This window comes from Hyperolius riggenbachi, chromosome 10 (assembly GCF_040937935.1).
Source record: "Hyperolius riggenbachi isolate aHypRig1 chromosome 10, aHypRig1.pri, whole genome shotgun sequence".
Taxonomy (NCBI): Eukaryota; Metazoa; Chordata; class Amphibia; order Anura; family Hyperoliidae; genus Hyperolius; species Hyperolius riggenbachi.
Window position 1 is genome coordinate 35521795 of NC_090655.1, and position 17609 is coordinate 35539403.

Below are 17609 nucleotides of genomic sequence, written 5' to 3' on the forward strand. Positions count from 1 at the left end.
ACACAAGTGCACAAATCTACTGAAGATGTCTAGATGATCTGAGGTAATAAATGTGTGCTGATCTTGTGGACTTGCTATATATATTTTACTAGCAGAGAAAGAGATCGGGACAGACGCAGGTCACGTGATCGATCTCCCCAGAGAAAGCGCTCTAGAGAGAGATCTCCACGCCGTGAGAGGGAGCGCTCCCCCCGGAGACCTAGAAGGGCTGTTCCCCGCTACACTATTCAGTTCTCAAAGTTTTCCCTGGATTGGTACGTATTTGATGTAGTAATTTTTTTTTTTTTTTACTGTAAATATGAAGAGAACCTTATCCTACTATTTTCCTTTATACTCTGTATAAATGCGCTTGCATATTGCTCATCTATAAAGGAGCTCTGATATCCATGGATTGCCATTGGTCAATGTTACTTGTGTAATTTTGTACAATGGAGCATAAAAATAGAGCCGTTACAGTAGAATCCCTTTTGTAGTAAACTTTATGGGACCTGGCCTGTAGTTTACTATATCAGAATTCATTATTGTACATGCGCATGGTTGGGATTTGGGGATAGGGTTTACTATAGCTAAACGTTTACTATATCAGAGCTTTCTATAACGAGATTCTACTGTATTTGTATAAGTAAGCAAGAACTGATGTTGGGGAAACACCACAGAGGCTGCTGCCGAAGGGAGGGGGGCTGGACATAGAAAAGGGGATTCTCAGATCAAAAGTTTAGTACTTGCCTAAGGGGAGTTAAGCCTCTGGATCATGTACAGTACTTTCCCACAATGCCATCTGGTCCTCCATTGAGCATCGAGGCCCCAAGGGAATCCAACAAGCTCCAGTGGGATTCCACACTCGCAACTGTGCTCTTCAAGCATGATCAAGGCCGCGCTGCGCCTGTGCGAAAATAACTGTACCTGCGCATTAAGCTGGAGCTGCTCTGTACTACTGCACAGGCGTGGTCACGTTGTGCAGGAAGGATCCAGGGGCTTGCCTCTCCTTAGGTAAGCGTGTGACTTTCAACCTGTTTACCTCAGGTCCTCTGGTACTAGATAGAGGCCAGAAATCAGAAGAGATCCTAGAGCCTGGAACTGTGAGGGAGATATATACTGTATATATTAGTTCTATCATGCTTTATTGTGATAGGTCTGCTGTAAAGAAAATGTTGTTGTATGTTCTGATGTGTTTACTGAAAGTGCTTGTGTTGCAGTCCTGGGTGTGACATGATGGAACTGAGGAGACGATATCAGAACCTCTACATTCCCAGTGATTTTTTTGATGCCCAGTTCACATGGGTGGAAGCTTTTCCAAGCTCTCGTCCATTTCAGCTTGGTAGTTACAGCAATTTCTATGTAATGAACAAGGAAGTGAGTCCACTGGAGAAAAATACTGCCATTCTGGACCCCCCTGATGTCGATCACACATACAGTGCAAAGGTATGTTGCTTGTTGGCAGTATTGCCACCTAACTGGCAAACACAGAGTTGATTAACCAGGACTATTCAAGTCTCTACCTGAGGCAACATGTGACCTGATGAGAGAAACCTGTGTATGTACAGTACAAAACATTAATAACCAGGCTGTTTCAACTTCTGAGAGCACGAGGAGATAGAAAAAGGTCAATAGTTCATGTATTTTCATTTAGGGACACTTATTGGGCTGCCACTGAGCAGAGACAATAAAACATTCAATCTACTTTGTAAATGTTTAAATCTAAATTAAAACGATGGGATATGTAAAAGGTCCTTTTTAGGAGTAGGAGGAAAAATACAATCGTTTATCTCATCGGTTTATTTTCACCTCTGGTGCACTTTAACCACTTAAATTGAAGACAAGCAGGCGCATTAAAACGTCCTGCTGGGGCCTCTTAACGGCTCCAGGACGTTTTTATAAGTTAAGCAGCGCTGCTGCCACTGTGCGCATGGACGTGAGAACAGTAAAACGTAGACAAAATACACCTTTATTTCCAAATAATATATTGTCGCCATTCTTTGTACTAGGGACATTATTCAAATCTTGTAATAACCAGGATTGGGATGTATTTGGAGAAAGTGTATTTTTTTTTTTTTTATATTTTTTTTTTTTTTCCCCCTTGTTTTTCCCTTTTTTAAAATGCATAGAAAATAATGACTAAAAACTAATATCTACCCCAAAAAGCCTAATTGGTGGTGAAAAAAACAAGATGTAGATCATTTCATTGTGATTAGTAGTGATTAAGCTATTGGAAAATGAAAGGAATGAGCACGGAAGGGTGAAAATCGCTCTTCTCAGTTAGGGTAAAAACCCCTTTGGGGTGAGGTGGTAAACTCATTTGAGTTTTTTTTTTTTTTTTTTTCTTTTTCTTCAGCACAGATAAAATTGTTCTTTATTGCTGATATCAATATTTAGCTGTACCATTTGCATTATTTTAACCTTTAGGGCCCATTCACACAAATCGCCAAAAGTGCTAGTGTAATGTTAAGTATACAGCAGTAATCTCACTGCCGTGAACACCGGTAATTCGCGGTAAACACAAACGCGGTGCATGCAACGCTTTTTCGCCTTTGTTGAGCAAGCGTCATTAAAATGTACAATGAAAATGTAAAGCAAAAAATAAGCGCAAATCACGAAAAATCCCCGCCGGAAAAGGCTGGCGCTAATGGCTACTGTTTTGCAATTCCCAGTGGGAATGGGCCCTAAATGTTCCTAGGGGAGTAATATTGCCATGCATAGTGCATGACAATATTACTATTGCTACCGGCAGCGTGTGCTGCGCGTTATGCTATCAGCACGACCTGCGGTACGCCATTACTGTAGCAATGCTTGTGCTACTCTAGCGCTGGATCACGTTAATGGGGTGACTTGCAGCACACACTGCCAGTAGTAGCGGTAATATTGCTGTGCACTGTCTGCAGGGTTTTATTACTGCACTTTTGTGCATCAACTCCATGAATGGCCATGTTTCTGAAGACTGACAAAGCTCTTCGGAAACCTCATTCTGCGTTGCTGCAGCCCACCCACCCCCAGCTCTGCAGCCTCCAATCAGGCTGTTGTTGCCAAGCTAGAGGTGGGCCGTGGCCCGGGCCCAACTCTGAGAGGGAGGCAGAGCGATCACCTGCCTAAAGGGATGATGCCAGGACAGGTAAGTATTTAACTCTGACCCTCCTCTCCCCCAAATCCTCCATCCTTTTGACAGGCTTAAAGGACTTACGAGCCCAAACTGTCTAAAAAAGCAAAGTACCTGTAAGCTGTTTAAATGCACGGAGGACGCCGTCCGCGCCCTCCGTGCAGTTCCGCCGGGTCCCCTTCCTGAGATCGCCCCCCGCGCCGACCCCGACCCCCCAGGCCGGGTCGGGCTCTCGTGCCGCTCTCAATATGGCCGCTTCCATTGGCCGCGGCTGCGCAGTCCGCCTGGCCGCGAGTGCGGCTGCGCAGCTCTACGGCCAACCCCTCTGATCCACGCTACAGTGCGTGGTTCGGGGGGTTGGCCGTAGAGCTGCGCAGCCGCACTCGCGGCCAGGCGGACTGCGCAGCCGCGGCCAATGGAAGCGGCCATATTGAGAGCGGCACGAGAGCCCGACCCGGCCTGGGGGGTCGGGGTCGGCGCGGGGGGCGATCTCAGGAAGGGGACCCGGCGGAACTGCACGGAGGGCGCGGACGGCGTCCTCCGTGCATTTAAACAGCTTACAGGTACTTTGCTTTTTTAGACAGTTTGGGCTCGTAAGTCCTTTAAGGTGGCCACACCATACAATTGTTTAAATATCTGTTCAATTTAAGAATTGCAGTCAATTTTTCTGACTGTAACATTTCAAAAATATGACCAATGTGTACCACACACGTATGTTCAATTTTTCCCCAATTATGATAAAAAATGATTGGAAACGCTGACAAAATTGCTAGGGTATGTATATTAATAAATTGACAATCTAACACACACCATACAATCTTTAGAAAGATTGAAGAAAAATATCTGGCATTCCGGATCAATAAAAATCGAAGAAAACCGGAAATCCGATCGGATTTTTCAGTCGAATGAAAAAAAAAGCTTTCGAATTTAATTTTTTTTTTTCTCTTTCTTCCGGGAGATACGATCGTTTTTATCGAATTGCCGTAAAATCGGATCATTTTATTGTATTGTGTGTGGCCACCTTTAGGCAGTTTTATCCCAGGTACTCTTTAACCTCATTAGCGATCATTTCAAGTCAGGCTTGGGATGGAAATCTGCAGTTTAGAGCGGTAATCCCGAGCCTGAGTCAGTTATATGCAGGAGCTGCTGCCGATCTCTCTGTGGTATGTATTTTTTTTCCTTGTCTTCAGGGTCTAAAAGCTTGTGAAAAAATAGCACGGCTTGTAGACCCTAAGGGCCCTTTTCCACCAGCGCAAACCGCTAGCGCTGGCTGAATCGCAAAAACGCAAACCGCTAGCGATTTTACAATCGCTACGGTTTGCTTTTTAACATAGGAATCGCGGTAGGTCATTTCCACTACCGCGATTAGTTTTTGCCAGGAACGCGAACGCGCTGCGGAGCGATATTTGCCGCGATTTTGCTATGCAGTGCATAGCATAGCAAAATCGCGGCCGCGAACATCGGGGAATCGCCTGTAATTGCGATTCAGCAATCGCTAGCGTTCAGCGTGAACGCTAGCGATTGCTAGTGGAAAAGGGCCCTTAATCTGGAAATCATAATGCCAGGGAGGTTTAATATTAATGACTATGGTACATGAACTGTGACGTAGTAAACTCTCACCATGCAGCACTCGGTTCCTGCTACGTATCTGGGCTTGGACACTATCTGCATGGAGTTTGTCTGGTTTCCCTTTATGTGGATTTCCTCCGGGCCCTCCAGTTTCATCTCACACCCGAAAAACGTACTGATAGATTAATTGCCTTCTACCAAACTTGGCCTGCGATTATCATGGACATATGGTTATGGGTGGGGATTAGGCCCTGTTCTCACTCTGGTGCATTCAGCCCCACATTTTGCACTTTGATGCTTGTGGGTAATCAGAAAAGTGCTGCAACACAAGTAATCCTATGGGATTACTCACACGGCGGGAGTTACGATTTTCGCCAATTGCAGTCGTGCAGCATGCAACGTTTTCCCAACGATTTCATCGCGATTCTCATTTACTGGGAAAATCATGAAAAATGGCAATGCAAAATTTCGATCAGAGTTGCTAGGCAATTGGGATTTGGGGTGTAGACTGGGCCTTAGATTGTGAGCTAGTCTCAGATTGTGAGATCCTCTGAGGAATAGGTGGTGACAAGAATAAATATTCTGTAAAGTGCTGTGGAAGATGCTATCCTACTTAATAAAACCTCTGTGTCCACCTCCTGTGTCCCTGTGTCCTCCTCCTCCTGTGCCCCTGTATGTATAATTATATTTATATATAATATAGTTATAATTCACCTTTTTGATTCGACACCAGTAACTTCTTAGATTTGCACCTCACAGACTGAGATAACTTGACTCTCACACAGCAAGCCTTATTGGAGATAGACCGTTCTCAGTCGTCTTCAAAGTACAAGTTGTTTATTCAGAAAACAGATATACAGATACAGTTCATCACATCTTAGCCAAGCAAATTCTCAGGTTGCGTTACGAGCTCTTGATCACCTTCCTGTTGAAGGTAATCAGGTCATCTTCTTATGTCTATCCTATGTTACATCCTCTAGACTACCTATGTATATAGCATACATCATATCAGCTTACATAAAGAAAGGAAATAATTATGGTTCCAGTCAGTAGAAGTCAGTAGATGGAGAGCGTAAAAGTAAGAGTCAGAATGCGCTCCGCTGGCCCATCCGGCCATTTAATACTGACTAGGAAATAGTTAAATGTGACCTCATCTGAGCCCTCCCCCAGAACCGACTATTGGCTTAGACCCCTCGTGGTGTCAGGACATACACCTACTCAATTAATATTCTATAAGATATTATGCCCTAGTTGCCGGAATGCTATATTTTATAAATATGGCCCATGTTGATTGTTCCCGTAGTCCATTTGTCTGGGGCAGTGTAGGCCTACAACCTTGGACTAGGAACATCTTCTCAGTATCTGCTTGTATCATCTGCTTCAAGCAGACACTGAGATGCTTCTGCCTGCATTACGAAAACCTCTATTTAAAGGTATACTCTGCGAACAAGCCTTTTACCTAAAACTCAGTCCAAATAACTGAGGGCTACTTAAATTATAACGTCCTCCTCCTGTGTCCCTGTGTCCTCCTCCTGTGTCCTCCTCCTCCTGTGTCCATGCTTTTGCCGAACCGCGGATGCAAGGCACACGGGTGGCTATTGGGACAGGAGGAGGACTGGGCCAGGGGGCGTGTGTGTGCCGTGCACATGCATGTTGACATGTGGTGGTGACAGGGGCGGGAGGTGAGGGGGGTTGTGAGGGAGGCCACACAACGGGCCTTAGGTCTAGTATGAATATAAAATAAGTGTCTGGCTTTCAGATTATACATTAGGCTTTTTTGTGGGTTATAATCCTTCACATTGGTTTTACTTTTTTCCTTGTGTTAGGTCATGTTATTGGCAAGTCCGTCTATAGAAGAATTATACCACAAGTCGTGTGCACTCGCTGAGGACCCCACGGAAGTTAGAGAAGGATTTCAGCATCCAGCAAGGCTAATTAAGGTAAAACCGAACAAGCCCTTATAATTTGATTTTATTTATTTTAGACTACGGTCATTTCTGTTTTGTACGAGTAATTTCTATAAAGGCATTAAAGTGAACCCTAGGGGAACCTCTGGTCAAAAATCGAGGCCTTACCGAAGGAGAGAAAAGCCTCTGCATCCTCCAGAGGCTTCCCACACCAACCTCTACCACTGCCTGGGACCCTCCTGCACATCACGACTGCTCCTCTTCATGCATGAGCACAGCCACGCCCGTGCAGCAGAAATATCTGATCTGCATGCGTTTTCAGGGTCAATGGCTACCCATTTTGGAGGCAGATGATCGGCGAGACTGCCAGGCAATATGCATTGTTTAAAAGGAAATACATATGGCAGCCTACAGCTCCCTCTCTCTTCATGTTACCTTTAAAGTGTAACTGAGACACCAAGAAAGAAAGATTTGGTACTTACCAGGGGCTTCCTCTAGCCTCATGAGCACATTCGACTCCCTCGCCATTCTCCTGAGTGCCTCCGTTCAGCCGCAGTCACTTCTGGTAACTGTCTCAGCCCGGCTCAGAGGTCCGTGCATGCGCAGAAGAGCCCAACTGGCATGGCTGAGCTAGGTACCAGGGCTGATTGCAGCTGAATGGAGGCACTCGGGAGGATGTTGAGGGAGTTGGCAGTGCTTCTGGGGCTGGAGGAAGCCCCAAGTATCAGATCTTTCCTTCATGGCGTCAGAGGTTCCCTTTTAAGTACCAAAATCCCCCCTCCCCTCTTTTCGTATGCAATCACTGACTGGTGCTTGGCGCTCAGCTGTCATTATACAGCTGAGTGCAACAGTGGCATAGTGGTGGTAGCTTGTGGCGATCTGCGTCCTGGCAGTGATGAGAGGTTCCAAACTATCCTGTTGATCCTCTGCCTCTAATACTTTTAGCCATAGACCCTGAGCAAGCATGCAGAACATCAGGCGTTTCTGACATTGTCAGAATGCTTGTTCCTGGTGTTATTCGGACACTTCTGCAGCCAAATAGACCAGCAGGGCTGCCAGGCAACAGGTATTGCTTAAACTGAAATAAATATGGCTGCCTCCATATTCTTCTCACCTCAGTTGTCCTTTAAGACAGATTCTAGAGAACATAATTCTGATGATTCTAATGAACATCTTGCTTGGTACGGAAGCAAGGTCAGTTAGTTTTATCTAGACAAGACAAATAACATTTATATTGCGCTTTTCTACTGGCGGACTCAAAGCGACAGAGCAGCAGCCACTAGGGTGCGCTCTAAAGGCATGAATAAGAACAGGCAGAGCCGAGATTTGAACCCAGGTCTCCTGTGTCAGAGGCAGAGCCCTTAACCATTACACCTTCCAGCCACCACCTACTCAGAATGCACAGACTGCCTGGGACTAGAATGGTAAACCTTCCTGTTCTTTCACAGTCTACAGCAAAAATAACAATTGTAGGAAATCTGAGTACAGGTAAAAGGAAGCGCCTAGTTTGGTCTGGAGATTCCGCACCTGTGCAGTGGGTATGTTGTCCATCACAGAATCATGGAAGCCAATAGAAAGCTCATAATGTGGTTGACCTTTAGTATCCACCCAAGAGTTCTGTATTTTTCAGAATATAAGATGCACTTTTTCACCCCCAAAAAGGGTGATAAGTCCCTTCATCTTATATTCCAAAGTCAGGGAGTCCCTGACATACAATCGCCTGCTGCATTGTCCTCCTCTGACCCCTGTACTCTGTGTGTATTGTAAAGTGCAGCGGCAGCTTGTCTCTCCTAATCCTGCGATTCCAGTAGCGGGCGCATACCTCTCTCCTCCACAGCTCCCTCTAGTGATGGCTTCCGAAAAAATACTTTAAAGAGACTCTGAAGCGAGTTTAAAAATGGCTTTTTACCTTATATTCAACAGGGGCATGTTTGCCCCTGCTAAAACGCCACTCTCCCGTGGCAGAACGAGGGGTCTTTACCCCCAAATCCCCTCCTTGGTGCCTGGGGAGCGATTTGGTTGAGGCAGAGCTAATGGCTGTAGCTCTGCCTCTCAGCGCGTATCTCCGCCTCTCCCCCGCCCCTCTGTCTTCCTTCACTGAGAGGGGCGGGGAGGTGGCGGAGATCTGCCGCTGATAGACGTGCATGGAGGCAGAGCTGCAGCTCATAGCTCTGCCTCCAACAGCAGTAAAATCCACAACCAAGAAAGTTGTGTATTTTGCAGGGGAGATTTGGGGTAAAGTCCCTCGTTCTGCCGCGGGAGAGTGGTGTTTTTAGCAGGGGCAAACATGCCCATGTAGAATATATATATATATATATATATATATATATATATATATATATATATATATATATATATATATATATATATATATATATATATATATATAGGTAAAAAGCCATTTTAAAGTCTCTTCAGAGTCTCTTTAACCACTAAAAATTACAAAACTAAAATGTCAGTACTTTAGAATCCTTGTGTTTTCTTTACTTCCTACCCTTTGTTTTTATTTGTGAGCTTATTAAAGTATTGGCTGATGATCCTACAGTTGTGTTTCCCGTTCCAGTTTTTAGTGGGAATGAAGGGTAAGGATGAGGCCATGGCAATTGGAGGACATTGGTCTCCTTCTATGGATGGACCCGAGCCAGACAAAGATCCTTCAGTGCTCATCAAAACTGCTGTGCGCTGCTGTAAGGCGCTGACTGGCATTGACCTGAGCTTGTGCACGCAGTGGTAAGTACCTTTCTTACACCGGGACATGTCCCCACTTATCAACGGCTTCCCTTCCTTCAAGCTATGCAGGTGCTCTACTGTTGCCGTATTTGGTATGCGTATCAGGTACAAAAGCAGGAGTGGGGATTTTATATAGCTTTATGCCGTTTTTAATTAATGTTAAATATGTTTTAGTGTGTGTGTGGAGATTTATTTATTTTATTTTTTTTTTCATGCTCATCTACAGATCGTCCAGAAGATTTTCGTCTTGCTGTGTTTTTAAAAAAAATCCCAGTTGTGTTTGCCGTATTTTCTAATGGTATTTCGAGCTTTGTTGACCTTTTTACTTTGAAAAAAATTTGATTGCTCTGTTGAAATCAATTGCCTGGAGTTATCATGCCTTATCATGCGTAATTCTGTCTAGATATAAATTCTCGTAACCAATTTTTTTTATCATTTTCAACAGTTAATTTCTGAATTCTCGCCGTAATCGAAACAATGCTTCGACTTACCTGAAGAAAATCAATGGCCTTTATATAATTGTGTTTTTATTTTCTTTTTGTAGACAACCCTTCAGCTAGCTGTTCTTGATGTGCTGCAAGAAAACTTTTTTTAGGTTCTTGTGTTCCATGCGTTTCTAGAATTTTGTTTTTCCAACATGCTTCTTCCCTTGCGACAGGTATCGTTTTGCAGAGATTCGCTACCATCGCCCCGAGGAGAGCCACAAGGGGCGCTCGGTTCCTGCTCATGTGGAGACAGTGGTTTTATTTTTCCCGGATGTTTGGCATTGCCTTCCCACCCGCTCAGAGTGGGAAAACCTGTGCCGAGGATACAAGCAGCAGCTGGCCGAGAAGCTTCAGGGTGAACGCAAGGAAGCTGATGGAGAACAGGCACTGAATGCTAATCCCTTTTTCTATTTCCGCTTCTCGCAGGCACAGGAACACAGGCACAATGCACTGCACACACTAAACACACTACCCCAGGGAACACTCCTTGTGTGGCTCACCTATACCAGCCTCCTAACATGGAACAATCTTATGTATATCATAATTCTATAGATCATTTTATCCTTTTGTGTTGTGATTGCCGATACAGTAGGATCCCTTTATAGTAAACATCACTGGAACCCTGACAAAGTAGTTTACTATCATACTCCAGCACATAAGTATGCTGTAGTAATTATAGTAAACTAAAAATGTTGTAATTTGTAGTGGTTACTCTTGGGTGGATGCTGGATGTCGATCACATTTTGAGCTTTCTATTGGCTTCCATGATTCTTAATTTAGTGAATAATTGGGGGTCTTTTTTTTTTTTATTTTTTTTATTTTTTTTCCTTTACGTGGCATTTTATTGGAAATGCAAACTAAGAGACAGCGCCTGTCAAGAGAGGCGATGTCTTAATGCTGCAGGATTGGGCATCTCAGGGTTCAATACTTACCTGATCTGATGTAATCTGGTCTCAGGTGATGCTCTGCTCTGCTCTCCCCCGCCTTGAAAACCCAGTGGTGGCCATGTTTCAGAAGACTGGCGAAGCTCATCTGAAACCTCTACCTGCATTTGCACAACCTGCTCCCAGCAGGGCCGCCATCAGAAATTTTGGGGCCCCTCACACATTAGGCCAGTTGTAATGTCACAACTACATAATGCGCCTGTGCAGAGCGCTCCTGGCCGTCTGTATAGCAAACTGCACAGTATCCGAGTCAGCCATCCCGACCTGGGAGGCGGTCAGGGCCTGGAACAGAGTGTTTAGTGGCCATTCAGAGGCAGCCACAGCCTAAATTAAAGCACAGACCACCTTCCAGCAGCATCATTGACATTTAAAGATATTTATTTTTTATGATGTTTTCGCCTCGTATGTCCTTTTTAATGCCACGGTGTTGGAGGGGAAGGACCCGGGCCCCTCACTCTAGTGTCAGTTGTCCCCACCCCACCCCCCGATGGCTGCCCTGGCTCCCAGCATGGCAGTCAACCAGATCTTGGTTGTTGAGCTGGGGGGGGGGGGGGGGGCGCAGAGCCTCGGCAGAGATTTTGGAAGAAAACTCACCGCGGCCACAAATCTGAGGGGGCGGAGTGATCACCTCCCTGGAGGAATTATGCCTGATCAGTTATTTAACCCTGAGACACCAGCCCCACCCCAGTCCTGTATCTTTAAAATGGAGCTCTGTCTTTTTTTAAACTATACTGGTTTACAAACTGGACACCTATCGGTAACAGTACAGTATGTGGTGAAAAAGATCAAAACTGTTCAAGTATTTCAGTAAGCTTTATCTATACATATATCTAGGCACTACTGTACCTATTTATACATAACAGTGGCCTTAATGCCGTACTCGCACACAGTGCCGGCTTTTGTTTTTAATCAGGCAGATTATCTGTCGCTTCTTCTAAAGTTTTTTTTTTTCTATTTGTTTTTTGCTACATGGTTGAGACTGCAGGATGTTTTTTTTTTTTTTTTTTTTTTTTTTTTTTTTTCTTCCCCTCACGCAGAATCCCAGTGGCTCATGGGTCTCTGACTGACACATGTGCTGTCCCAGCTTCCACTATAGCCAGAGACAGAGTACCGCAGGGGCCAAAAAGCATGTTCTCTATAACCAAAGTTCTATTGTGTCTAATTTATTTTTTTTCTATACCTGGCGTCACACCTGTATACTTACAGTGGTGCTTGGCCGGGTCCTGGACAGTTAGTTTACTATAACTGGAGTTTTGCTATATCTAGTTTACTATAAACGAGATTCTACTGTAGTAGAAGTAGTTTGCTGGGTCAGTTGTATTAAGAAACATTTGACCCTTATTCGCCATCTTTACCATCTCAATGAAGGCTCACATTTTACCATTTTCATCCCTGAATCTTGGAAATAAAAAAAGTAATGATGAACCTTGTGATTGTTAGTTAATATTTGAAATTAACACGGGGTGGCTTTAATTGCAGACCTATGTGGCTAAGCACACTGTAGAGTCTTTGAAGACAAGCAGTGTGTCTGGGCTTATTGGTATTACTTTTCCTATTCATCCTCCCTTTGTTTCACAGATTGGCTTTGATTGACTTAGTGGTCAGTGAAAGTGCTAGAACGTGTGTATGTGCCTCATCAAAGCTTTAGGAGAAGACAATGAGAAATTGTGACCATGCTACTTGCACGGACCTGCGACACAGTTTACTTCTCCAAAAGTGGCTTACTAACCTCCCCGCTGTATGTTTCCATCAGGAAGAAGAAGACAAAGAGGACGGGGTTGCCAAGGAAATTTGTACTCCTACTCACTGGTCAAAGCTCGATCCAAAGGTCATGAAGGTGAAGGCCTTTTCTTTATTACCGTACCATCATGATGAGATGTGGAGTGTGCATATAGTTGTCTTGGCTTATTTGCTTTGCAGCAAACTTGTATTTTCTAAAAATATGACTAGACTAAGGGCCCGTTCACACTTAAAACCGCAGAACGCCGGCGATTACCGCCGGCGTTCTGCGGGAGTGATTTTCCCGCGATCAGCGCGGAAAAATCACTGGACACTGCGGCGGGTTTGGAGCGATCGCGATTAGCGTGCTATGCACCCTTATCACGATCGCAAATCGCAGAACGCTCGTCGCCGGCAAACCGCTGCATGCAGCGCGGTTGCGGTTATCGCTAACCGCAACCGCGGCAGTGAGAACACTGCCACTCGCTACATTGTGTAGCGGTTCTTGCAGAACCGCTAGCGGTTTGCCGTGAGCGGGAATCGTGCGATTCCCGCTCAGGTGTGAATGGGCCCTTAGAGAATCTGTACTGTAAAATTCTTGCAATAAAAAGCATTCCATTCTCTTCATTATGTTCTCCTGTGCCCCTCTGTGCTGTTTCTGCCACTCCCTGCTGCAATCCTGGCTTGTAATTAACAGTTTTAGGCAGTGTTTACAAACAAGGCATGGCTTTTAACCAGAGTATGATAGGCTGAGAACAGCTTACTGTGTGACTCATGCAGAGCTTGGAGAGGGTGTGTAAAGCTTCTGCCAATGACAAGCAGTGCTGCACATTCCACACATTCCAGCCTGAGCCCGACAGAGGAAAGAAGATAAGATTTATTACAGAGACCGTGCAACTAGAAAAGGCTGCAGTAAGACAGACCACATTCGAACAGGCATAGGAACTTATAGGATAGAAGAAATAAGGCTCAAAATTTTGTTTGTCTTTTTAAGCCCCATACACACGCTCAACAGCGGTCTTTTATGCAGCACAATTATCAAACAACTTTTGTTGTGAAACAACCAAAAGAAAGTTGCTTGCTATTGTTCACACTAGAAAGCCCACTAGAGGGCGCTCCTGACGCGTACTTATGACCGCCTCCGGCGATCAGAAGTAACAAGAAGGGTCCCGAAGAGCCATGGCGACGAGCGGAGTGACGTCATGTGCATCGCCGCGCTGCGGCGGCGATCAGGTAGCACACGCGGCTGGCAAAGTGCCGGCTGCGTGTGTACCTTTTTTTATTTCATCAAAGTCGGCCCAGCTCGTCCATACCGCCCAGCAGGTTAATGTAGCTGCGCCTGCAAGTTGTGGGATAATCCTGATTTGGATTTCTGTACAGTTGGAGTACCTTGAATTCTCTTGATTGCACTTATCTAAAGAAGCAAGGTTTAGCTCCAAGTCAGGAAAATCTGTACAGTGGTATTAAACTCTAAAAAAAATAATACGGGTAGTCCCCGACTTACGAATGACCCGCCGATACGAACCGCATGGATTAAGTGTTTCTATGGGAACGTGCCCCAAATTTTTTTCAAATTGGACTTGTAGTTTTTTCAGAAAATCTATTTTTAAAAAAAAATTCAGAGTAAAAATGGCTTTTAAACTTGTATAAGCAGGTACAGAGGTCAGAGGGGGACATTGGAGGCCCAGGGGGGCACAGGGGACAGAGATGGAACAGTGTTCCGACTTAAGAGCAGAATCAGGTTAAGAATTAACCTACAGTCCCTATCTCGTTCGTTAACCTTTTTTTTTTTTTTTGTTTTTTTTTTAATAGTAATATCTAGAAGACCCTGCCCTACAATCACTTCACCCAACACCCCCCCCCCCCCCCCCAAAAAAAAACCCCACAAAAATTACACTGCTTATTGGCCACTTTCCATTACTGCGAAATATGCAGCAGTTTTTCTTTTTTTTCACGCATTTTGAATCCCTATAGCCGTTCATGGCACGGCTATAATGAGTTTGAGGCAGTTTCCCAGTAACATGGCTGCCTAGTGTGATTCGGAAACTGATGTGGCACCCAGTGGAAATGAGCCTTATTTCTTGCTGCAGAGGCTGTTACTTTATATTTAGGCTATGTTTCCACTAGAAGCATGCACATTTTTTGGGGATGCAAAATTTGCATGTGAATGCCAAGTAGCACATGCACAAAAACATTTTGGAGTTTTACAAAGTAAGTACTATTGCTACTGTTAGAGTATGTGATAACGCGTGTGGAAATCGAAAAATCACACAATTTTTCTGATTGTGACGTCCAAAAATAGTAACATGGTTGTATCTTTTTATTTTTATTTTAAGGGTTTTTTTTGTTTTGTTTTTTTTTTTCCCCCTCCTATGGGAATTACGCATTCATTGGATACGAGCCCATAGGAAATCATTGCTGTGCGTATTTGTGTACAGAAAATTACATGTACCTAGTGGAAACTTCTGACTTGAGGAATTATCGCAGAACTAGAATTCCAGTTTAATTCTTTTATTCACAGTCATTTTCTTTGTGTGGCAATTTGTTATCCAGGTAAACGATCTGAGAATGGAGCTAGAAAGCAGAACTCTTAGCTCTAAAGGATTGAAATCGCAACTGATTGCTCGTTTAACAAAGCAGCTTCGTATTGAAGAACAAAAAGAGGAGCAGAAAGAGCAAGAGAAGTGTGACAAAGCGGAAGATGAGGAGGAAGAAAGAAAATCAGAGGATGATAAAGAGGTACTGTAGAGTCTCGGTTATCCGGCACCAACGGGTATCGGCTGATGCCAGAGAAGTGTGCTTTCTGGTTGCTTGAGACTTACGGGTTGATTCACTATAACAATTAGCGTGCCTTATCAGAGTTAGCATGCCTTTTCAGAGTAGCATAGTGAGCGCTAAGAACTTGTGCCTGCTAACTGACAATGATGAGAGCTCCAAGTGTCTAGCCCTGAGCCCCTTTGGGTCCAATCACTTTAACCACTTGCCGACCGCCCACAGCCCATGGGCGGCGGCAAAGTGGACGCCTAAAGGACCGCAATACGCCTTCAGGCGGCGCGTCCTTTAGGCATGCCGGGGGAGCGATCGCGTCATTGATGACGCGCGCTTCCCCCGGCAACTGGCTCCGCCCACCCGCCGTAACATCCCGCCGGCCGTACGGAAGCGCCGGCGGGATGTTAACCCCGCGATCGCCGCATACAAAGTGTATAATACACTTTGTAATGTATACAAAGTGTATTATACAGGCTGCCTCCTGCCCTGGTGGTCCCAGTGTCCGAGGGACCACCAGGGCAGGCTGCAGCCACCCTAGTCTGCACCCAAACACACTGATCTGCCCCCCCCCCGCCCACTGATCGCCCACAGCACCCCTCAGACCCCCCCCCTGCCCACCCCCCAGACCCCTGTTTGCACCCAATCACCCCCCTAATAACCCATCAATCACTCCCTGTCACTATCTGTCAACGCTATTTTTTTTTTATATCCCCCCCTGCCCCCTGCCCCCTCCTGATCACCCCCCCACCCCTCAGATTCTCCCCAGACCCCCCCCCCCCCCCAGACCCCCCCCCCCCTGTGTACTGTATGCATCTATCTTCCCTGATAACCTGTCAATCACCCATCAATCACCCATCAATCACCCCCTGTCACTGCCACCCAACAATCAGCCCCTAACCTGCCCCTTGCGGGCAATCTGATCACCCACCCACACCAATAGATCGCCCGCAGATCCGACATCAGATCACCTCCCAAATCCATTGTTTACATCTATTCTCTCCTCTAAACACCCACTAATTACCCATCAATCACCCATCAATCACCCCCTATCACCACCTGTCACTTTTACCTATCAGATCAGACCCTAATCTGCCCCTTGCGGGCACCCAATCACCCGCCCACACGCTCAGATTGCCCTCTGACCCCCCCTTATCAATTCGCCAGTGCATTAATTACATCTGTTCTTCCCTGTAATAACCCACTGATCACCTGTCAATCACCTGCCAATCACCTATCACCCATCAATCACCCCCTGTCACTGCCACCCATCAATCAGCCCCTAACCTGCCCCTTGCGGGCAATCTGATCTCCCACCCACACCATTAGATCGCCCGCAAACCCGCCGTCAGATTACCTCCCAAATGTATTGTTTACATCTGTTATCTTCTCTAAACACCCACTAATTACCCATCAATCACCCATCAATCACCCCCTATCACCACCTGTCACTGTTACCTATCAGATCAGACCCTAAGCTGCCCCTTGCGGGCACCCAATCACCCGCCCACACGCTCAGATTGCCCTCAGACCCCCCCCCCCCCCCCCCCCTTATCAATTCACCAGTGCATTAATTACATCTGTCCTTCCATGTAATAACCCACTGATCACCTGTCAATCACCTGCCAATCACCTATCACCCATCAATCACCCCCTGTCACTGCCACCCAACAATCAGCCCCTAACCTGCCCCTTGCGGGCAAACTGATCACCCACCCACACCAATAGATCGCCCGCAGATCCGACATCAGATCACCACCCAAGCGCAGTGTTTCCATCTATTCTCTCCTCTAAACACTCACTAATTACCCATCAATCACCCCCTATCACCACCTGTCACTGTTACCCATCAGATCAGACCCTAATCTGCCCCTTGCGGGCACCCAATCACCCGCCTACACGCTCAGATTGCCCTCAGACCCCCCCTTATCAATTCGCCAGGGCATTATTTACATCTGTCCTTCCCTGTAATAACCCACTGATCACCTGTCAATCACCTGTCAATCACCCATCAATCACCCCCTGTCACTGCCACCCATCAATCAGCCCCTAACCTGCCCCTTGCGGGCAAACTGAACACCCACCCACACCAATAGATCGCCCGCAGATCCGACGTCCGATCACCTCCCAAGTGCAGTGTTCACATCTGTTCTCTACCCTAAACACCCACTAATTACCCATCAATCACCCCCTGTCACTGCTACCTATCAGATTAGACCCCTATCTGCCCCTAGGGCACTCAATCACCCGCCCACACCCTCAGAATGCCCTCAGACCCCAGCCCTGATCACCTCGCCAGTGCATTGCTTGCATCTATTCCCCCCTCTAATCACACCTTGAGACACCCATCAATCACCTCCTGTCACCCCCTAGCACACCTACCCATCAGATCAGGCCC

At 45.8% G+C, this 17609-nt stretch overlaps 1 protein-coding gene across 2 annotated transcripts in view; it reads left to right on the plus strand.

Moving 5' to 3' along the window:
• The window catches only part of CCAR1 (cell division cycle and apoptosis regulator 1), a 111369-nt gene that overhangs the window by 39352 nt on the left and 54408 nt on the right, over window positions 1-17609 (plus strand). For both annotated transcript variants that reach the window (XM_068257674.1, XM_068257675.1), the window contains 7 exons: window positions 93-254; window positions 1197-1422; window positions 6487-6600; window positions 9131-9297; window positions 9956-10166; window positions 12480-12563; window positions 14999-15184. In XM_068257674.1, the coding sequence (XP_068113775.1) occupies window positions 93-254; window positions 1197-1422; window positions 6487-6600; window positions 9131-9297; window positions 9956-10166; window positions 12480-12563; window positions 14999-15184 (1150 nt within the window). The remainder of the gene's footprint in view (window positions 1-92; window positions 255-1196; window positions 1423-6486; window positions 6601-9130; window positions 9298-9955; window positions 10167-12479; window positions 12564-14998; window positions 15185-17609) is intronic.